The following is a 25044-nucleotide window of genomic DNA, read 5'->3' as shown; positions in this document are numbered from 1 at the left end:
CTCCAAGGGACTCCTTTCACCAAATGAGAGGGCCATAAAGGTAAAAGAACAAGGAAAGAGTCAAAAGGCTTTGTTGAACATCCTTTTACACAGAAATGATAAGAAACGGCAAGGCAATTGTTTGTGATTTGTTCAATCATAACTTTAAAAAAATATCTTTACTACTATAAGAATGTTGAAGAAAGAATAAAAGCTTATGCTGTCAAATTAAAAGTTCTTGGCAACTTAAAATGGCAATACATTATGCACTATCATCTTACCCAACAGAACCTCATATTAAAGCATTTCTCTAAACAAAATGGTCCAGTGGGCACATGAAAGAGTATATTTACTCATTAACCATCACAAAATAACTTGCTATATGCTTGAACCTGCTTACTGAAGGCTGTTCATGAACTATTCAAAATACAAATAACTGTAACTTATTACCAGTCACACCCAGTGAATACTGCACATGTAAATACTGTAGGGTCTTTTATTTGGATGTTATGAGCCTGAGCTCTTAATGACAATAAAATTGAATAATATTTCTAAAGACTTCTGCACATAGTTATATTAAACAGAAGTTAAAAACTCATCCAATGTAAAAATCAGTTGGAAATGAATGACCATACCTTGATACCTTTGGGTTCACTACCTTCCTGGAGATGCTTCTGAAATGCAGATGTTACACCAGACACTATAACATGTGTTATATTATTTGCATTTGCAGCCCTGCAAAGAAAATATGCCATAAAAAGTTATTTACTCCAAACCACGATACACGGTCCAACAAATGTTTCTGCTAAAGTTTTGATATTTATTTAAAGTACATTTCTAATATATCTATTCACTTATGGTACTTTGTGTGAAATTAGCGTTCACATTTCTAAGTTAAAGTTAAGTATAGTTTAGTTTTACCAGACCACTGAGCTGATTAACAGCTCTCCTAGGGCTGGCCCGAAGGATTAGACTTATTTTACGTGGCTAAGAACCAATTGGTTACTTAGCAACGGAACCTACAGCTTATTGTGGAATCCGAACCACATTATAGCGAGAAATGAATTTCTATCACCAGAAATAAAATTCCTCTAACTCTTCATCAGCCGGCCGGGGGAATTGAACTCCAGCCCATCGAGTGACAGTCCGAAGCTCAACCGACTAAGCCAAAGAAGAGCTAAAATGACTCCACACTTAGAATAGGCTATGTTAAGCATAAAAAAAAGTACACATCAGTTTATTTCACCATATGAAATGAGATATTAGTACACACACTATAAAATGTATAAGTACTCACAAACTACTGACAGAGGTGAAATTAAAAATATACTGTAATGATCGAGTATAAATATGTTCATTACAGTGACTGTAAACAGTATCCTCATTATAACGACTGCTAAAGTTTTACTGTAACATAAAAAACTAGGATGGGGTATATAATGTAATATAAATGGACTTTTAAATGATCAAAATTAGTTTAATAAAAATCTACTGTAATGATGATCAAAATACATGAAAGGCATTGACAACTTATTACCAACATATTAAATGTGTCAAAGCTTATGGCCACCAGTCAAATGATTCAAGGGATAGTTAATCATTTTTAACAAGTGAAATATTCCTGGGTAAAACATGTATAAGGGCTTTAATATCAGTATCAAATGTGAAATAACGAATCACAATGATAAACATTAAATCAAGAAAGATCACTTGTTTTAAGTACTTATCAAATTACTTTTTAAAAGTAAAACGTGTAAAATGTTTGCTGTGAACACACCGGCAACAAACACGAGCATAACTCAATGCAACTTCTAGTTACAGTGCTATAAAATGCCGTTAACAGCACTGAAAAGGCACCGTAAGATTGAATCTGTGTACATATATATATATATATATATATATATCGCTGACACACTGTGTGTGTACATCATATATTATATATATATATATATATATATATATATATATATATATATATATATATATATATATATATATATATAAACATGCACACATCTATATATACACAGATATATACATATATATCTATATATATATATATATATATATAACAGTAAACCCCTGTATTCATGGGGATGCATACCGCACCCCACTGCAAATAGCTAAAATCCGCGAATACTTAATGCCCCTCTAAAAATACTTAGAACTGCCTATTTTGATAGTTTAAACACAGGAAAAACCCTTAAAAAATGCTTATACCTGAGTATTTTAATGGTTTTATCACAAAAAGTGCATTTAGTCAAGAAAATAGGGAAATACAGTAGTTAGCGAATATTTCTCACTGAAAAATACCACGAATGGGCGAATTTTCCGTGAATAATGGGTAGATATGTTCCACAGAGAAATCCGCAAATACGTGAGTCCGCAAACCTTGAGAACGCGAATACGGGGGTTACTGTGTGTGTGTGTGTGTGTGTGTGTGTGTGTGTGTGTGTGTGTGTGTGTGTGTGTGTGTGTGTGTGTGTGTGTGTGTGTGTGTGTGTGTGTGTGTGTGTGTGTGTGTGTGTATATATATATATTATACAGGCAGTCCCCAGTTTACGACAGGTCCAGCTTACAATGTTCGAGGTTACGACGCTTTTCGAATATATTCATCAGAAATTATTTCCCCATTTACGATGCATGTTCTGGGGTTACGATGGGTCGTATGCTGATCCGATGGAAGAAATATGGCTCCAAAATGGTAGAATAGTAAAAATGTGGAGTTTTTTTATGAAAAACTTAATAAAAAGGCAGTTTACATCATTTTCAATACACCCAAAGCATTGAAAGTAAGGTTTTCTTACGATTTTTGAAAATTTTTCGGTTTATGATGATTTTTGGTTCACTACATGGTGAAAGAATGGAACCCCCATCGTAAACCGGGGACTGCCTGTATATAATATATATATATATATATACATATATTATAAGGTGTTATAATATAAAACTATTCTACAAGTGTAATATGTATCTCTGTGAAATTTTTGATGTTTTGCTTGCACATTCATCATTGGTTGTGATGACGTGATTTTAAATTTTTTTCCTACAGATAAATTGTGTATCATGTAATCTTAAAATGTTTTGATATGTTTTTTTCCATTTGTTTAATATATGGTGCAGTATATAAAATTGTATAATGGGAGTTATAGAATAGAATTTTTAGCGTGCTGTAGAGAGAGAGGGAAAGATATTTTTTTAATCATTGTTGGTTGCCCGCTGCAGTATATTTACACAGGTGTTTGGATTCCAGGAAGTCGTGTTCGCAGAGGCCCTCTTGTCTTATCTGACAAGTCTGACAGCCTATCGGCAAGTTGCCTGTTATGCATTTATCATGTGTGCCTAACCCATGGTTATTAGCTGTGTCTATGCTTACTCTTTTCCATATTCTTGAGTAATGGAATGAGGAACAGAGAGAGAGTTGAAGATGACATGCTGAAAGCGAGCCAGTTTTGGGTCCAAAAGCACTTCCTTTTGTTTGAGTGTCCAGCGGATGATGTCAATCATTGATAAGAGCCCTGGCATATTTCCTTCTGGGCCTTAGAAGTCCCTGTATGTATACCATACATGTATATATGTATACCATATATGTATACCTGTATGTATAATGTATGTACACTTTATGTATCATGTATTCTGGGAGGGCTTGGAAATAAAAGAGCAGTACTGATCCAAAAACACTTAGTCAGGAACAGGGTTTGCTGGAATTAGGGTGTCTCTCTCTCTCTCTCTCTCTCTCTCTCTCTCTCTCTCTCTCTCTCTCTCTCTCTCTCTCTCTCTCTCTCTCTCTCTCTCAATTATTGTTATACTGGCTGCTTTCCTGTTTGTAAGTTTTGTTAAACTCACCCAAGAAGTGTATTTATTTTGTAAGAGGTGATCTGAGGTATTTATGCTGTGCAAGCATTGTGGAAAGTGTATAATGGTGTAATACTCAAAAGGTAATGTGATGTTTACTGGTTTTTGTTATGTTAAAGAGTTAAAGTGATGTTCTAGGTAAAAGAGAATTATTATTTTGATAAGAGGTGAATAATATCTCTTATAGTGAGTTCTAATGTGTCTTGCTGCTAATTATATATCATTGTGCATGTCATTATGACTTGGCAGTGCTGTCATTGAGAAAGTCTTAGAAAGACGTGAGTTTAACCACTTTTTAAAAGTGAAGGTAATCTTTTGAAAGACTGATATAATCTTTAAACATATTTTTGTCTTAGTGAAATTGCTTTTGGTATATTTCCATTTTTGCATATTTCATTCTTCTATGTCTGTGTTATCATATTACTATAATTTTATAATTAGTGGTTTACAAAGTTTTGTGCTGGTGATTACTTAGCATTTTGTTAGTGCAAACTTATTATTGAGATTTCAGAGAATATTTATATGGATTCCAGTCAGTAATATTTTGGTGAACATTCGTGTTTAGTCTGACTAATCAGGTATGTTTAAAACTTGAGGGATAGGTAATGGTTTGAATCTTACTTAACCAAATTGCTTTCTTAATAAATTAAAGTTTTGTGAATTAAAACTTGATTAAGAAATACTTAAATCTTACACTGTTATCAATTAATAGTAAATCTTTTTGAGATTCTGAACTCTGCATATAACTTTTGAACTTAGAAATAAACCTCTTTGTTTAAAGTTTTAAAAGCACAGCTTTTCATTTTGACCACCAGTAATTAGAGAAATTAATGAATGTGTACAAGGTAAGTGATATATCTGTTTGTTCACCTGAGATATATCTAGGTGAAATAGAACCAGGGAAACAGTTATAGTGTTTATTGAAGTGATGCCCATTTTCCACTAGTCTGTTTATAGCTTGTTAGTTGTTACCTCACCCATAACTTGACAAAGTTACATTGATTTTCTCAAGTAAGAAGTAAGTTTTATGGGATCACTGTACCTTTAGAGTATTCAGTATGTACCTTTAGAGTATTCAGTCTTAATATATTTGTTATGAGGTTTCAAGTATCTGGTCATGACAATATATGAGGTAACTTTTTGGTATTATTTGTGTAATAACCAGGTGCTTGATCACTTCATGACAATATATATATATATATATATATATATATATATATATATATATATATGTATATATATATATATATATATATATATATATATATATATATATATATATATATATATATATATATATTATATATATATATATATATATATATGTGTGTGTGTGTGTGTGTGCACCAAAAGTCTTTTCACCCATAGGCAGTTTCGTCGAGATGCTTCCCGAACAATGAAATGTGGATTCGTCAGTGAACAACACTCGTTTCCAGTCATTTATGTCCCATTTACCAACCTTATTAAAAAACAACTTTCGTTTCTTAATATGGGCATCAGTTAGCTTGCTCTTCTTAGGAGCCACATCACTCTTGAATCCCAACTTGTCCGACAAGTACATCTATAAAGTACGTACTTTACACTTTCCTAAAATATCAGGATTTCCTTCCCTGAATTGACGAGCACTGTATGTGGGATGAAGCTCTGCTTCCCTTTTCAGAAGCAAAATAGATCGTTCAGATAATAATGAGGGTCTCCCAGACTTCTTGGCAGGGAGGGGTACCTCTTTCCCCCATGATGCCTTGTACCTCGCGACAATGTTCTGGACTGTTCTACGCTTCACATCCATCTGCCAAACAATTTCAGCAGTATTTAAACTTAATTCAAAGCACTGAATGACCCTTACATGATCATCTCTAGAAGTATAACTACCCACCATTACGCATAAAGGCTTAGGGGATGGCAACACGAGGGCAACACTGGGAGAAAAACAAGTCCTGAGGAGCGCAAGCAGCAAAACACCACAGCTAATGAGCTACTAATCCGTTATTATTTTAATTTATTTCCTCTGTCAAGGACACAGTGGAAACAACGAAAGGAGCCAATTAGTCATTTTTTGTCTTGGGAATTTTCCACGACTGATGTGGAGGATTCCTTAAATCGCCGAAAGTTTTTTCGCAACCCCTAGGGGTGAAAAGACTTTCGGCACAGACTGTATATATATACACAGTATATTTACATATATTACGTCTTGGATGACTTTAGAAGAACTATGTGCTGACCTGTCAGTGGCGCTTCCACTGGTGGTGCCATTGTGTCGACTTGGCGGTTTGCACAGTTGGATACAGATAGCCTGTGATCACGATTTAAGTGCACAGAGAAACCGCAATTTTTCGAACACTGAACCGATGCCGCCGGAAGTGTCCAGGTTCCGGTGAGGTGTGTGTGTGTGTGTGTGTGTGTGTGGGTGTGCGATCTCCCACAGTATATTAACCCTTAAACGCCTAATGGACGTACCATACGTTGACGAAAATTGTCTGTTGGATGTCAAGTGGACGCCTAGTTTGCGGAAGGTTTCAAATTACGCGCCTTGAGGGATGCTGGGAGTTCACGGATCAAGCTGTTGTTTTGTTTATAAGCATCACCCAGACGCGCATGCGCGAATTCCCTCCTTCTCGTACCAGACAGCATCAGCGTCGGACAGTGCAGAGCGATTTTTTGACGCATCCGTGTTTTGCAGAACTTTGGCGAGTGTTTGGGTATTTGTGCTGCAACAGGACGTTTGCAGAGATGTCTCAAAGCCGTCAGGACCGTGAAAGGCACATACTGCCTGTCGGTAGTGAGCGTGTGAGACGAGTTTTAGACTGGGATGCTGGAGAAGGACCCAGCAGCCAAAGTGACCCAGCTTCTCAGCGCCATGTTTGTTCGCCCATGTGTGACCGGCGACCAAGGACCACATCCCGTGCCTTTTACGACCCCTAGGAAGCATCGGGGTGTCCTGAAGGGCATCCGTAAATTTTTGAAAAAAACTTTTTCCTTCACTGAAAATCCTGGCATTTCTTGAGTCACCTTGTCGTAATTTTTTCACCATTTTATATTATTCGTTACATAAAGTGTTATACATCAAAATGTGTGCAATTTCATGTAGAATACAACAAAAATAAATCATTTTTTTAGCTTTTAACAGTTTTGAAATATTTTCATTTAAATCACGATAAATGACAAAATTTTAACATTCGGTCAATTTTGACTCGACCAAAATGCTCAAAAACGCAATCGTAAGCCAAAATTCTTACATTCTAGTAACAATCAATCATTTACCTTTATTCTGCAACAAACGGAAAGTCTCAGCACAATATTTTGATTTATGGTGAATTTTTGAAAAAACTTTTTTCCTTCGCTCCAAAAAAATCCTAGCATTTCTGAAGTCACATTGTCGTAATTTTTTCACCATTTTATATTATTCGTTACATAAAGTGTTATACATCAAAATGTGTGCAATTTCATGTAGAATACAACAAAAAATAAATCATTTTTTTAGCTTTTAACAGTTTTGAAATATTTTCATTTAAATCACGATAAATGACAAAATTTTAACATTCGTCAATTTTGACTCGACCAAAATGCTCAAAAAAGCAATCGTAAGCCAAAATTCTTACATTCTAGTAACAATCAATCATTTAACTTTATTCTGCAACAAACGGAAAGTCTCAGCACAATATTTTGATTTATGGTGAATTTTTGAAAAAACTTTTCCTTCTCATCTCCATAAAAATCCTAGCATTTCTTAAGTCACATTGTCGTAATTTTTTTCAGCCATTTTATATTATTCGTTACATAAAGTGTTATACATCAAAATGTGCGCAATTTCATGTAGAATACAACAAAAAATAAATCATGCTTTTAGCTTTTACCATTTTTGAAATATTTTCATATAAATAACGATAAATAGAAAAAAATCAACCTTCGGTCAACTTTAACTCGATCGAAATGCTCAAAAACGCAATCGTAAGCCAAAATTCTTACATTCTAGTAATAATCAATCCTTTACCTTCATTTTGCAACAAACGGAAAGTCTCTAGCACAATATTTTGATTTATGGTGAATTTTTGAAAAAAACTTTTTCCTTCCATCAGCGTGCGTGAACTCCGCTAAAAATCCTAGCATTTCTTGAGTCACCTTGTTGTAATTTTTTCGCCGTTTTATATTATTCGTTACATAAAGTGTTATACATCAAAATGTGCGCAATTTCATGTAGAATACAACAAAAAATAAATCATGCTTTTAGCTTTTACCATTTTTGAAATATTTTCAAATAAATAACGATAATTAGAAAAAAATCAACCTTCGGTCAACTTTAACTCGATCGAAATGGTAAAAAATGCAATTGTAAGCTAAAAACTTACAATCTAGTAATATTCAATCAATTTACTTCATTTTGAAACAATTGGAAAGTCTCTAGCACAATATTTTTATATTTATGGTGATAATATTTTCTCTAAATTGCTTTAATCGTTTTACAATCTGTTATATACCAAAATCATCGTAATTTAGTGTACAATACAACTAAAAAATTAACTCATTAGCTTTAACCGTTTTGCTTACAGCGATTTGTATACAATTATATACGAAGTTTTTTTTCAGTCATATATTCCAATATTTATATATGATGATATATTTTTCATTTCTGATGGTTGCATACTAAACTTCAGGCAATGAGAAAAAAGGAGCCAAAAATGAACTCTTAATCTTAAAAACTAAGCGTGCTGTGATTTTTGAAAAAACTTTTTTTCTGCTTGGCGCTAGCTCCCGAATGCCAATATACGAGACGTTTTGTAAATAGGGCTTCAGCGTTTAAGGGTTAACCGGGGGATAGACTCTTGCAGGGGGATTGCATTAAGAGATCTGGGTCCGTCTGGTTAGTGGTGAAGTGTCAGAAGATCGCCCCTGGAAAATCTGTTATTTTCGCCATAGAAAGTGAGTACCATGATTCATGAACATTTATCTCTTTACAGGCATTTCTGATAGAAAGACCTAATGGTGCTGCAGTGAAATACCTCCGGGTCTCCATTATGCATCGTCCTGTTTTGTGTCTCCAGTGTGCATTTTTTTTTGTTTTGGATAATCACGACTGTCAACACCATTTCAGGTTAATACATGATATGTTTCTTTCAACAGGAATTCTGATTTCGTCCTGAGAGGACGAATATTTGGAAGTGGTGCTTTACTATATGACATACACTGTGGTCTAGAATAATTATGACCTTATTACTTTGTTTGATGACCAGGGTGTTATTCACTAGTATTTTTTTTTTTTTTTTTTAACGTTAGTTTAACCAGACCACTGAGTTAATATTAACTCTCCTAGGGCTGGCCCAAGGATTAGACAAGCTATTTAAACCCTAATAATTTAATTAAACCTAGCGACATATGTTTATCTAAGAACTAATTAAGTTAATTAGGAATATATTATAAATTATTCTATGAATCTTATATTTTATCGTATAAATGATTAAATTTAAGGAATTTTAAAATATTAAAAGTGAGAATTTGTCATTTTCTGACAGTATATCTTTAAAGGAATATCTTCTAAATAAAATGTCTCTTTGGATTCTATATTTTGGACATACCTTTAAAATATGCTTTACTGTTATTTGTATATTACATATTTCGCACATAGGTATAGCATGGGGTTACTCATCAGGTAACCATGTGTCAGTTTAGTGTGACCAATTCTTAGCCGTGTCAACATTACTGAACACCTGCGGCAATTCTGATAGGATGATGGCCAAACAGTTTCTTTTATTTCTCTTAATTTCTTGTTAAGACTGCTTTCCCTCCAGTTATTTTGCCATTTCTTCTTAATCACCGCTTTACTGTATCTAGTATAGTCTTCTAATGGTAATAATTCTGCTGATATTGGCAGCGTTCTAGCCTCTTTTGCATAGGTGTCAGCTTTTTCATTGCCTTCTAATCCTATGTGAGATGGTATCCAACACAGAGTAACAGATATCTTTTGCATTTTCATTTCATGTAATGTATGTCTAATTTCATTTATAATTTGATTTTTGGAGTATAAGAGTTTATTGCATTTATTGAACTTTCTGTGAATCAAAGATGGTTACTTCATTAAACTGGTTTTCATATATAGTTGTTAATGCTGTTTTTATTGCTAGTAATTCAGCAGTGAACACTGATGCTTTGTTATGTAAAGAGGCTTGGCTTTTTATATTGTTTCCGTGGACAGTTAGTCCAACTCCCATATCATCTTTGGAACCATCGGTATATAAATGATTATTACTGTGTACCTTGATATGTTCCAGAGCATACAGTTTCATAGAAAGTGGGTTATTCAATTTATTAATTGGTATTGTACATAGTTTGTTACATATCTGGGAGCACTTATCATCCATGGAGGCATTATTTTGTTAAAATTGTAAAATCTAATATTATAAAGATCATTGTTAATAAATAATTTTAGCTCTAATAGGGAAGGATGGGGGTAATTTTTGTATTCCAGAAACAATCTGGTTTTTTAAATAAATCTTTGGTTTTGCTGGACTATTTATAATTTTTAAACCTCTGCACATCGTTGTTATTTTGAACTTATAAGATAGTGGCATTTCTCCACTTTCTACAATCAAGGATTGGACTGGTGATGATTTGAATGCCCCAAGGTGATGTACTGGATCTAGCATTTTGAGAATAGTCTCACTAGCAGAACTATAAATTGGACTGCCATATTCTAATATTGGTAGAACTGTAGCCTTATAAAGTTTCAATAAAATATCTCTGTCAGCACCCCATGAAGTGTGAGCTAATTTTTTTAATACATTTAAAGATTTTAAGGCCTTTGCTTTGGTATGTCTTCCAGTTCAAATGATTGTCAAAATATAGGCCTAAGAGTTTGACTTCTGGATAAAATTGGATGGGAGTGTTATTCATGGTAAGAACTATATCTTCGTTTCTGAGCCAACGTTTATCCTGACCTTATTACTTTGTTTGATGAACAGGGTGTTGGTGTTATTCACTAGTACTGCTTGGTATAGAACTATTAATATGCTTGTTTGTGAAACAGTATTTTCCCTAGTTATGAATTCCTTGGATGGGGGTGTGAATCACTCCATTTAATGACTGTCGCTTTTGCTAAATCACTTTTGTTAAATTTGCAAATAAAGTCTAGTTTTGTACATCAGTGTTTAATTTCAGTAGCCCTTTGTTGCTTCAGTTCTTCATTGGAGGGTGGGTAGAGCTTTTGGCTAGCATGCTGTTGGCCCAGCATTCAACTCTCTGAGCGGCCAATGAAGAATTAGAGGAATTTATTTCTGGTGACAGAAATTCATTTTTCGTCATAATGTAGTCTGGATTCCACAATAAGCAGTAGGTCTCATTACGCAAAGGGCCACGGCTACCAGAGATGTCTTAGGAAAAGTAAGACATTTGGTTCTGTTCTTAAAACAATATAACATATATATATATATATATATATATATATATATATATATATATATGTATGTATTGTATATATGTATGTATTGAGAGTACTACTGAGAGAATAGAAAAAACCTATTTTTTCGAAGTGGAAATATCGTATTTCCATTGGGTCTGTACAAGGGACCATAAACTCACATAAATCTTTCCTCCTGTCAGAACAAGTCTCCAACCACAACTTCAAGAACACGCAAGTACTAATGAGGTACTAAGAGAAGTCGTACCTGGCCGAAACTGTGGAGTCCTTCAAGGGGACAGCTGGGAAGCAGAACATGGGAAGACACCCCTCACCCCGTGCCTTCAAAGGAGAGTTCAAAGAAATAAGCCACTCCCACAGGTCAGGCCTAGTTGATTTGGCCAATCAAATGCCATCAATGCCAGAGACCTAAAGATGTCCTACAAGGAGCCAATACTCAATAACCAACAGGAATTCCTAAAAAGCAAGTGGAGGAGGTGCCTCAGAAACACAGTACCTGCCCAGAATATGACATCATGGTTGACACTAGGGGAAAATAGGGGATATAAGGAGAAACACAGAAAAAGGAGAGTCAAAAGTCTCTCAATCCAATATTCAAAGTCTTGAACCTGTTAAGAAACTATAGGGTGGAGACCTCCCCCACCTCCTCCTCCAGGGAGGAAATAATCCCTTGTATGCAAGTTGTCAACTGTATTCCAATCCAATCTGTCTACTATGCTTGTTGTATATAGAGTTAAGTCGACTGAGGAAAATGTTCCATGTGTTTCAGAAAAATATGTACTGATTTTATCATTTCTATGGTGCATGTCATATATGAATCTATGAATTCTTCTATTTTACTTCCCGTTCTATTTGAGTCTGTACAATTGCAGTCCCACATCAGGCTGTGGGCATTAAAATCACCTACTACTAATGTAGGTTCATTGGCATTATTAAGTAATTCTTTAAGTTTGTCAATGTTGTCATTTTTATTATGTTGGTTGTATAAATTATAAATTACATAATTATAGTTTTTTATTTGAATTTTAATTCCTGATATTTGCAAGTCAGCAATGTTTACAGGTACTTTGTCACAAACTACTTTATGTACATGTATGGCTGTACCTAAACTTCCTTCTTTGCATTGTGATGTTGATGCTAAGGTATATTTACCTACTGTTGACACAGTTTTATTGACATGTTGTAAACATAATATCATTGGTTCATATTCTTTTAATTAATGACCGTTGTACTTCTCCTAGGTGTAATCTGGTCTGAAGACCATTTACATTCCATTGTATAATATAGCTATCGAAAATATTTTGTTATAGCAGTTGAGTTTCCCTTTCTTTTTTTGTATTACCAACTTGGATTTTTTCTAATAATTTACTCACGACATTCATTTGTTTATCCTTATAATACATTAGGTGCTCAATGAATGTGCAACCTTTTTCATGGGCGCTTAAATCAGTGGTTTCTTTTTATCTATATTTCACAAAATTTCTTACAATGTTTGTTAAACTATCTTTTCTTATTCTTGCACAATGCAATGAAACAATCACTACATCCACATGTGTCATCTTCTCCCTTGACATAGTCATTGTTATCTATGGTACGGTTCTCTTCCACTTCTTCGGTGTTTTGGATATCTGTATCCGTAGGCTTTACTATTATTTTAGGAGATAATGGTATATTCTTAGCTTGCTTTTGTTCTTTCTTCATGTCTTTTGTCTTTGGTTTGACCGATGTTTCTCTAATAATTGTTGGTTTCTTTGTTTTGGGAGGTGTTCCTTCCAAAGGCCTTTTTTTTTTTATCTTTAATTTCCAGTCTATCTTGACCCTCCACTGTTACTTGCGTAGTAGCATCCCCGTGTTCCTATTTGCATTAATATTTCAAATGAATTTGATAAAATGTTATCCATGTCATTTGTACCTGTTTCTTTATTCTTTACCATTTTAGTTTTTTCCCTTGAGCATTAATTTCCTCTTGCAATTTACTTTTCTGTGCTCCATTACTCCGATTTGTATGCATTTTTGTTTCATTATTGGTTCCTGTTATTGAAGAATATGTATGTTTCTTAGATGGATCTTGAATTCCTCTCACTTTTAATTCCAACTTAGCCGCTTTTATAGACATCCCTCTTCTTTCTTTTAACATTTTCAATTCTGTACTGTATACATAGTACATACATTCTTTGGACCCTGCATCATGATCTTGTCCACAGTTTACACATTTTGGCTCATTATTTTCAGGAAGTACAATAGTACCCTGGATGCTGTTCATAGTGTCATGCTTCTTTACTTTTACAATCACACTGTCGATACTTTTTTTGGATAAATAGTCTTCAGACTGGTTTTTTGTTGTGACCTCTATAAGCCACGTCTTTATTTTTATTTGTCTGAACAACATTTCTGTCGAGTGTCTTTTAATAAGAAGTTTTCCAACTTTAGGGCGGAAATTTGTTGTTCTCTTTCCACGGTTAGAAATCTTGACCAACTTCCATTCCCAAAGAGGGAGTCGAAATGAGTCAAGGTTGGGTCAACATATTTACTTCTTTTGGATTTGTTTTGTACTGGAGGATACAGTTCCAGTGTGATTACATTAGGCTTCTTTTTTATTTTTCTAAAGAAAGGTTATCAGAGTAGGTTCCAGCAGTTGTCAACTGTGTTGAGTCGCTACCATCAAAGGGCTCAGGGGTACTCGAATATTTATTTTCACTCATCATAAAGATTTGAGGGAGGAAAAAAATTAACCTGAAAGCCTCAAAAAGATATCATCAACTCTTCATGGAGTTTTATTCTTCCACCAATGGCACAAGTGAGAACCGACTCCCAAATGTCCATGTCCCTACCCTAACCCGCAGGGGATGGCACAACATGATTAAAGTGGCCCAAGTGTAAGCCTAACCCGCTTGCTAGGACTGAGAGTATTACAAGAATACAATCATCCCTACCCCAATCATGTTATGGGCAAACCAGATAGAATGCCAAGAGTCCTATCCTCAGAACCAAACCCCCCTGTAATCTAGAATGCCAAAAGTCCTATCTCTGTCTGCCGAGGATGAACCTCTGGCAAACCTTAACACTACACCTTCTCTGGTCAACCAGGAACTGTCCGACCGGGATGTAAAAGCTGTTTCTATCCTTACGACAGCTGTTGCAGCAGCTGAAGTAGGGAGCCTCCACATAGCTCCTACGGCTACCTCTGATTCTGCTCCTGACGACACCTCTGGCCTTTCCCCAGAATCGGTGCCCTCATCACCTCCTAGGAATGGCGTAGCCAGACCTTGGCAGAACCCAAAGAAGAAGAAGGGGCGGAAGAGATCCAATTAACCCCTAAGAGCCACAGGCTCTCCTTGGCACTTGTGTCCCATTGGCACGGTACCGTTTCCATCTCAGGGTGATCCTGGCACCTACCCAGATAAGGTATCCTGCGTGACCTCTGCCCAAGTAGACTAACACCTAACACCCTACCCTAGGCAATTTTGCAGTACTATCTCTGCCCAAGTAGACTAACACCTAACACCTTAGGCAATCTTGCGGTACTAACCTTATGATAAACTCATGATAATGATAAAACTGTTCAGTACTCAAGCTGGTACACCCTTGACCACTTAACATGATTGACCCTTCAGGTTGCTCATGTCCGAAAATACCAGTGTGACACTCCGTACAGAATTGTGTAATCTATAAATAATTGCATTTAGGCAGGTTAGTGTCATTTAATTTAGTGCCAGGGCACTGGGATAGTAGACTATGTCAACAAGCCACATTTTCCATGTACCCTTTGCCTAGGAATAGAGTTCCCCTGTCAACAGAGATAGCCAGTAGAAGTCTATAGATACCTTTGTATAGTGTTAGGCTTTGCTGTAGTAAGTAAGTGGGTAAAACTAGAACTCCCTCCTAGCAGTTAGGTAGTCATTTTAGTTAGCTGCACTGCAAAAGTGCGACTCACTTAGGGAAGCTAACTGACTAACCGAGACGGAATAACTTACTTAGCCAAGGCCCTCATGCCCGAAAGGGAGTGAATGCCTTCTTAAAGGGGGAGCTTTCACGTATTTAGAAAATTCGTCCCTCCAGTCTGTTGGCTAGGAAATCAAATTTCACGACGGCTAGAGGAGACCCCACTAGGGGGGACAGATGTAGGTGTCCTAACTCCAATATCGTATTATATTGGGGGAGAGAAAGCCATTAGGGAACAAAGACCAGCCAGGATAGTAACTGGGCTGCTGGGCTGACCCTTGGTTAGTCTTAACTATAAGAACTATTTCTTCAACCTTTGTACTGGTTGTTATTGCTCTTCCAGATGAACCGCTGTCCTGTGCCCGTTCCTAGAATTGAATGGGGCGTCTTGGTGACTTCCCTCCGTCTCACTCCACGTCAGACATCTACAGCGCAAGGCCGCTTGAAACTTAACAGAGCTAAGCTGGTGCCGTTTTGTCCTCTTACCACTAGCCACGTGTCAGGACTTCTGCGGCCTGAATCCATCTTTTGCAAGAGAGCTCCATGCACAGATGCAATAAGGTACGTCTTGAAGTTGCAGTAACGCCAGCGTTCTTTTTCTTGATCTAAATTTCTCTCCATTTTCAGTATTTCCAACATTTCATTCTCCCAAACAAATCCTCTTTGTTTCCCACAGCCTAGCAGGCACATTTGCCATCATGACTTGTTCCAAGCTTAAATTAAGTCTGTTCTGTGATAATAATTAGAGCATTCCCACCATAGTGTTACCATGTGCTAATTAAATATAATTAATAATTCCCCCCCATCATGCATAATTAATTTCATGTGAGAGAAAACCCGTGTGTACCTGAATGCTGACCTGGAATTCTTTTTCAGAATCCTGTTATCTGGCTCTCTGAAATTTCTACCTGCTGCCCTTGTGAAACAATCGCCTTAGAAGACTCATTTCCACCGTGCCACATGCAAGAATCTTCTGCAAAAGCCGTCCACAAGGGCCACATGTCAGGCCTCTCAGCATTATAATTGTGCTAATGTAAAATAATTTTTCAGCCAGTCTTAAGCAGTTTATAAAATCCGTGTTAACCTTTTATTTATTGGCTAACTGCAATTACACCTTTTATTGCACATTGCATGTGCCTTGATGGCTGGACTGCCAGCCTATCCATATTAACCCTCTAACTCCGAGCCTCTATTTACAAAAACGTCTCCCGTATGCCGGCAGCGTTCGGGAGTTAGCGCCGAAGAGGAAAAAGTTTTTTCCAAAAAAATCACAGCACGCTTAGTTTTTAAGATTAAGAGTTCATTTTTGTCTCCTTTTTTTTGTCATTGCCTGAAGTTTAGTATGCAACCATCAGAAATGAAAAAAATATCATTATCATATATAAATATTGAAATATATGACAGCGCAAAAAAATTTTCATATATAATTTTATACAAATCGCGCTGTGAGCAAAACGGTTAAAGCTAACGGGTTATTTTTTTTCTTTGTATTGTGCACTAAATTGCGATGATTTTGGTATATAACAAATTGTAAAACGATCAAATCAACACAGAGAAAATATCATCACAAAATGATGCATGAATTAGTAACGAGCGGATGTAAAAAATTTTTTTTCAAAAATTCACCATAAATCGAAATATTGTGCTAGAGACTTCCCGTTTGTTGAAAAAATGAAGCTAATTGATTGAATATTACTAAACTGTAAGTGTTTTAGCTTACAATTGCAGTTTTCGACCATTTCGGTTGAGTTAAAGTTGACAGAAGGTAGAATTTTTTCTATTTATCCTGATTTATATGAAAATATTTCAAAACTGATAAAAGCTACAACTGTGAGTTATTTTCTGTTGTATTCTACATGAAATTGCGCACATTTTCATATATAAAAGTTTATGTAACGACTAATATAAAACGGTGCAAACATTACGACAACGTGACAAAAGAATTTCTGAGATGTTAGCGCTGGACATAAGGAAAATGTTTTTTTTAAAATTCACCATAAATCGAAATATTGTGCTAGAGACTTCCAATTTGTTGAAAAATGAAGGTAAATGATTGAATATTACTAGAATGTAAGAGTTTTAGCTTACAATTGTGTTTTTCGACCATTTCGGTCGAGTTAAAGTTGACCGAAGGTTGAAATTTTGGCAGTTGTCGTGATTTATGTGAAAATATTTCAAAACTGATAAAAGCTACAACCATGAGTTATTTTCTGTTGTATTCTACATGAAATTGCACACATTTTCATATATAAAAGTTTATGTAACGACTAATGTAAAACGATGCAAACATTACGACGTGACGAAAGAATTTCTGAGATGTTCAGCCGAGTTACTGCGCGCAGACGTAAGGAAAAAGTTTTTTTTTTCAGAAATTCACCATAAATCGAAATATTGTGCTAGAGACTTCCAGTTTATTGAAAAATGAAGGTACATGATTAAATATTACTAGAATGTAAGAGTTTTAGCTTATTATTGAGTTTTTTTACCATTTCGGTCGAGTTAAAGCTGACCGAAGGTTGAAATTTTGGCAGTTGTCGTGATTTATGTGAAAATATTTCAAAACTGATAAAAGCCACAACCATGAGTTATTTTCTGTTGTATTCTACATGAAATTGCACACATTTTCATATATAAAACTTTATGTAACGACTAATATAAAACGGTGCAAACATTACGACAACGTGACGAAAAAATTTCTGGCGCGGACATAAGGAAAAAGTTTTTTTCAAAAATTCTCCATAAATCGAAATATTGTGCTAGAGACTTCCAACTTGTTGACAAATGAAGGTAAATGATTGAATATTACTAGAATGTAAGAGTTTTAGCTTACAATTGTGTTTTTTTACCATTCTGGTCGAGTCAAAGTTAACCGAAGGTTGAAATTTTGGCAGTTATTGTGATTTATATGAAAATATTTCCAAACTGATAAAAGCTACAACCATGGGTTGTATTTTGTTGTATTTTACATGAAATTGCACACATTTTCATATATTAAACTTTATGTAACGGCTAATATAAAACAGTGCAAAAACTACGACAAAATGACGAAAGAATTTCTGAAATTTTCGGCAGTTACTGCACGGACGTAAGGAAAAAGTTTTTTCAAAAATTCACCATAAATCAAAATATTGTGCTAGAGACTTTCAATTTGTTGCAAAATGAAGGTAAATGATTGAATATTACTAAAATGTAAGAGTTTTAGCTTACAATTGTGTTCTTCGACCATTTCGGTCGAGTCAAAGTTGACCGAAGGTTGAAATTTTTTGTCGTCGACGTATGGTACGTCCACTCGGCACCCAACAGACAATTTTAGTCGACGTATGATACGTCCAGTCGGCGTTTAAGGGTTAACTTCTAGCTGAAAAATTTGTAAATAAGTTACTTTAATCTAACCGACAGGTATGAAAGGCGACCTTCCCATTTTCTTTGAATAGATGTAATTTCAAGGTAAGTCATGCTATTAATTACATTTATTGCTTAGATTCTGAGCTCTAGGTGTTGGCCCGTATGGCAAGTTACATTCAAAGTTCAATTTAAATCTTCCAACCAAACTCAGAACTTGACAACATATATTATACACACACACACACACATATATATATATATATATATATATATATATATATATATATATATATATATATATATATATATATATATATATATATATATATATATATGAAACACATTACCATGGTGAAAAATAAGAGACGGGTGTAGGTCCTGACTGGTTCGACTTTATTTCAAGCCACCGACAAAGGACTGATACAGAGTATTAGAAGTCACAAATATATATACTACAGGAACAGTACTGATGAACATACACAACCGTTAGAGACTACATATCCACCCACAGGCCGGTGTCAAGGTAGGAGTGGCCTTCAAAACTCATTTGGCTAAAAATCACAATATACTCACTCGTGAAAATGCTGATAAACATACCGACCATAGGTAACATCAGATCCACACCTGACAGGTGTCAGGGAGGTGGAGTTTGTAAACACAGTTTGGGGACAACAGTGCTGATGAGTTTTCCAAACCCTGCCTCCCTGACACCTGTCAGGTGTGGATCTGATGTCGCCTATGGTCGGTATGTTCATCAGTATTGTCCTCTGAGAGTATATTGTGATTTTTAGCCAAATGAGCTTTGAAGGCCACTCCTACCTTGACACTGGCCTGTGGGTGGATATGTAGTCTCTAACATTTGCGTATGTTTGTCAGTACTGTTCCTATTGTATATACGAGGTATGTTCAATAAGTAATGAGAAAATGTCAGGTGAGACACTAAATGAGATTTGATCAAAATACTGCTTCATGATGAAGTACACATACATATATTCTATAAAATGACAAACTGGCAACTTTCTATATTTGTAGGTCTTAGTGCAGCAGTGAACATGGTGGAACCAGTCTGATCCGGTTTGCCGATCTGTGGACACTTCTCAAAATGCAGGGAAACATGGAGCAATGTTATGCCATCAAATTTTGTGTTAAACTTAAGAAAACCAAACGGAATGTTAAAGGAGGCCTATGGGGATGAACAGATGAGCCGAGCAAATTTCTATCGGTGGTTCAACAGATTTTCTGATGGAAATGAACAGGTTGCGGATGAACCCAGATCTGGGCCACCGAGAAGTGCACAAGAGGAGGAAAACATTGAGGAAGTGCAAAGGTTAGTGATGCAAGACCATCAAATATCTGTGAGGATGCTATCTGAAGCTGTTGTTATTAGTATTGGCACAGTAGAGATAGTTCTGACCAAAGGTCTGAAGCTCCACAAAGTCTGTGCCAAGTTTGTGGCAAAGATCCTCTCCGACGACCAGACGCAGTTTCGTGAGGAATGTTGCACAGGGGAATGAAAGTGGTGCAACACCCACCCTACAGCCCTGACCTAGCCCCTTGCGACTTCTTCCTGCTCCCACACATGAAAGACAGCCTCAGGGGAATCAGATTCCAGTCAACAGAGGAGCTGAAAGAGGCATCGGAAAGTTGCCTGAAGGGACTACTGAAAAAGGACTTTGAGGAGGTCTTCCAGGATTGGGAGAGACGCATGCAAAAGTGTGTAACTGGTCGAGAGAGGTAATTATTTTGAAGGAGACAAAGTTGTGTAAGCTTATGAAAATAAATAGTCTCTCTCCTGACATTTTCTCATTACTTATTGAACATACCTCATATACTTGTGATTTCTAATACCCCGTATCAGTCCTTTGTCAATGGCTTGGAAATAAAGTCTCTCCTGAAACCGGTCAGGACCTACACCCAGTCTCCTAATTTTCACCTGTGGTAATAAAGTGCGATGAATGAATCATGTACTAAAATGTGATTATAATCATATATATATACAGTACATATATATGTGTATATATACATATGTATATATGTGTGTGTATATATATATATATATATATATATATATATATATATATATATATATATATATATATATATATATATATATATATATATAATATATATATATATATATTATATATATATATATTATATATATATATATATATATATATATATATATATAATATATATATATATATATATATATATATATATATATATATATATATATATATATATATATATATATATATATATATATATATATATATATATATATATATATATATATATATATATATATATATATATATATATATATATGTATATATATATACAGTACATATATATTATATGTATGTGTATATATATATATAATATACAGTAAACCCCCGTATTCACAGGGGATGCGTACCACACGCCCCCTGCGAATACTTAGAACCCTTCTCAAAACACTTAGAACTTCCTATTTTGATAGTTCAAACACACAGAAAAACTAAAAATGCTTATACAGGTATTATCCTATCTACGATGGAGTTAGGTTCCAAAAACCCCCATCGTTTGTCGGAAAAAACGTACGTAGAATATAGCCTAGCCTACACTAGGGTATTTGGTACCATGTATACATATATGGTAGTCTACCCTACACTATAAAGTATACTCTGTACATACACGGTATAGTAATTATTAATATCAGCTGATTCTGGAGGTTCATGTAGAGTGACTTATGATAATTCAACACAAAGAGAAATTGAATAACAAACAAGAATTAGCTTACCCTACACTATGGTATATCGTATACATATATGGTAGCATAGCCTACATTATACTGTACTCTATCTTTACATACCGTATTATACAAACATTAACGAATATGCATCTTTTCCATGGATCTTTTAAAATGTTAGCCTTAATTTACTGTATCCAATATTGTATATACTCTTATACTGCTTTTGTATTATAAATTCTAATCATAACGATCACTGTTTTGGTTTGGAAATCATTTATGCGGTGTTTATTTCGCCATTTTAACTCAGTTCAGAGCACTTTTCTTGCTTCTACTTAGTGTAAATGAATCTCTAGATATTTTATTTATATGGGGCAAGGTTATTTTTCGTTATACTGTACGGAGTGTTTTCAAGTCGAAATATAACTTAAATACGTCTCATTGTGAAATTAATTTGGCTATTTTTTTTTTTTAATTGATGACATTGGCTGTTTGGGGGTGTCTGTTTTGTGTAAAAATATCAAGATTCCATTTGCTATTTTCTCTTGATTTCATCATAATACGAGCTTTACGTATTTATCATTTATCAGAGTAAAAATAGCAGTAATGTGTTCTTTCACGCCCAGTAGTTTTGATTAAAATACTTTCTCTCCAATTTTAATTACAGTCGAGTTTCATCCATGTTGCTAATGCATGATAATTTATAGTCATTAGCAGCTTGAACATTGTTTTCTCAGCTTCAGCTACAACTTGCAGCATAAATTTAGCAGTATATTTCTTTGCCGATCTTTTATCCATACTGAATAGGGGTATAATGTAAAAATATGTCAGTCCTATTCTACATTACATATATTATCGTACGATGGTTGAAATACAAGCAAAAGGGCTGTTATTATTTGATTCGGTGATAAACAAGACAACAGTTTCTCAGTCGGTTGTTTATGGCTGTAAGCATTTATGCAAAAGTACAGCGTTACTAACAATACTTTTATCATTCTCTGTTACTTTTTTAAAATATAAATAAAGTGAAGGAGTGTGTCTGTTACTATACTTAAGACTTTAATGTAAAAATAAATACCTCGGTTATTTCTCTCTCTACCATGTCTCAGTAATACGCCTATCTTTTAACAAAATGTAAATTACTGTATCATCAACACAAAACCAAACAAACTCTATCAATTCAGGTCTACCTAGCCCTCTTCACCCATCCAACAATGCATCACCTCCCTCTCCCAGCCATAGAAACTGCTCCCCAGCTCCACCTACCTTCCAAAGCAACCCCTTCCCTGACTGAGTTCCTTTACACAGCCTTAATGCCCCTCCTCTCCAACGGTGCCTACCTGTCCAACCCACCCCTACACCTTGGAAGCTTCTCCAGGCCTCCCCCAACCCCCAAAAACCCTTTCGCAGTCTGTTTATGAGTGTAAGCAGTGTTACCAACATGTTCCTCAGGCCATGCAGCATTGCCAACCATCGGAGAAATTTTAAAAATTTTTTGTAAATTAATACATATCATATCTTTGGGGCCTTGGTCCCTGGTCCGGTGCCTTGGATAATGTTGAGTTCCAGATAATGTTGATTAAATTAATCAAGGGATTACTATATAAGAGAATTCTTTGAGACTGGTTGGTCTGTCTTATGGAGCCCTGGGGGGGGGACCATGAGAGAACTCCTTTGAGAACAAACAGCAGTTACACTATCTAAAATTTTATTGATCTACACAAACAGAAGCGTAGAATGTTTAATTTTGGAGTTCACTGTCATAGAAAGCCTATTCTAAGTTAGTTCTCAAAACATATTTTGCTACAATTGCCATAATCAATTACCCTAATCACTATATTAATGCAAAATAAAACTAGCAAAATACAACTAAAGAGAAAATTTCAGGCCAATGAATTTCTTTGTTAGATTTTTAGCCAAGTAATTTTGTGAAAACATAAAAACACTCTCTAATACAAACAGGTTAGTTCTCAACATTCTTTATCATAAAAAAGCATACTATAAGAATACTTACATTTTTTCATTTTTTGGAAGATGATCAAGATCACCATAATTAACGTAAAAACTGAAGTCTGTTGTATGTTTATTAAAAGTCATTACTTTCTTCTGTGGATACCCATTTCCTAGGGCAAATAAGGAACGCTTAACTGTTTTAATTGCTATAGATCCATCCTCATTCTCAATCTGACGGTCAAAATCTACCTGAAAATTTTCAAATAAAAGCTCAGGTAAAACTTACTCCCAAACAAATGCCTCAGGTACAAACAGAACATACCTACAATACTCTATGCCTCAAATACTAACACATTAAACAAAAAGCAATATGTCATGAGTACAAATGATACATTGGTGTAGTAAGTAACAATACCATAAAAATAAAATTGATGCACAACAATATTCAACTACCTCAATTGGTAACAAAGCAGCCTCCTTGACATGAAACTTTTTTACTTTGAATCCTTGTCCTAAGTCTGCAGCTCTGTATACTGCCCCCATTGCTGCAGCCTCATCAGCATTAATGTTCTTCCCAAGTTCATGGCCCCAAACATCTTGCAGCATCATTTGTATCTTGGGGATTCTTGTAGCACCTCCAACTATAATGAACTGGAATTACAATTATAAAGTATCAAATACTGTTTATCAATGTAACAGACTGAGAAACATGATACATAGTGTATGTTTGTAGTTCTCACTTAAGAGCATGCACACTTACCTAGTAATTAACAAAAAATATTATTAATAAAAAGGACATTTTAGAAGCTGAATTGCTGTCAATGAAAACACTACCACCTCTTCCTGGCTTCACAGGTAACTTCTTATGGAATCACCTATGACCAGATCAATAATGCTACACATCCCCATTCATGTCTCAAACACTGGTATATTGATGCAAAGTTGAGGAACCAAAGCCACCATCTGAAAAGGCAGTCCTTTTTATATAAAATGAGAATATCTCACTTTTCAAGAAATGTAATGAGAAAAGGTGGATTTTTTTTTTTTTTTAAAAATACCCAATTTTTTAAAGTAATTTGTATTTTTCTTAACATACAAACCTGAAATTCTTTACTTAGGATTTTGCTTGCTAATGCGAGCTGGAACAGACATTTAACTTTCAAACATGGTCATTAACTACTGACATGTAGGGGGAAGCCTCATCCACCAGTCAGTCCACACACTACTTTGCCTTTCAGCCAAAGTACCAGAATGAGGGGTGGATGAGGTGAGACGTAAATGTAAAGAACTTCATGTTTGTATGTTAGGAAAAATACAAATTACTTAAAAATTTGCTATTTGTTCCTAAACAAATACAAACCTTTGTTCTTTACACAAGAGACTTGCCTATTTGTGAGGGGAGTCTGGCACTTCTCTGAACTGACTGGTTGGTTCTACCCATCCAGGAACATTTTCCTGGTCTGAAAGAGCTGAGGAAGGAATCCTGCACCCCTAGCCAGTTAAACATGGGATACTACAACTGCTAGATTTCTGAGCATAAACTAACGAGTTTCCTTTCATTACCTTGAAGGCTGAAGGAACCAGCATGTCAGAGACTATAAAACTTGCTAATAAAACCAACAGGTTTGTTTCACTGCCTGTCCCTCTCACCCTTTGCTTAGAGAGGGGGAGACATGCATCCAATCAATCTACTAAAAAAGATGAAGGACAGGATGCCCTTGTCATGTACTCACTTGAAAACCTTGTCCTTCCAGCACGTGGTGGCTTACTACCTGACTCTCTGCCCTCTCTCGCTTACTGAACACCTTACATGAGATGCTACCTGTCC

General features: G+C 35.3%; 1 protein-coding gene across 4 annotated transcripts in view; it reads right to left on the bottom strand.

Annotated features, from left to right (window-relative positions):
- Grp170 (Grp170 co-chaperone) overlaps positions 1 to 25044 on the bottom strand; it is a 309324-nt gene that overhangs the window by 143688 nt on the left and 140592 nt on the right. For all 4 annotated transcript variants that reach the window (XM_067120035.1, XM_067120037.1, XM_067120034.1 and 1 more), the window contains exons 8-10: positions 23670 to 23867; positions 23278 to 23465; positions 615 to 714 (exon numbers count right to left, since the gene is read on the bottom strand). In XM_067120035.1, coding sequence (XP_066976136.1) covers positions 615 to 714; positions 23278 to 23465; positions 23670 to 23867 — 486 coding nt within the window. The remainder of the gene's footprint in view (positions 1 to 614; positions 715 to 23277; positions 23466 to 23669; positions 23868 to 25044) is intronic.

This window comes from Macrobrachium rosenbergii, chromosome 18 (genome assembly GCF_040412425.1).
Source record: "Macrobrachium rosenbergii isolate ZJJX-2024 chromosome 18, ASM4041242v1, whole genome shotgun sequence".
Classification (NCBI taxonomy): domain Eukaryota; kingdom Metazoa; phylum Arthropoda; class Malacostraca; order Decapoda; family Palaemonidae; genus Macrobrachium; species Macrobrachium rosenbergii.
The sequence above is the reverse complement of the archived record's forward strand: the minus strand, read 5'-3'. Positions and strand labels throughout refer to the sequence as shown.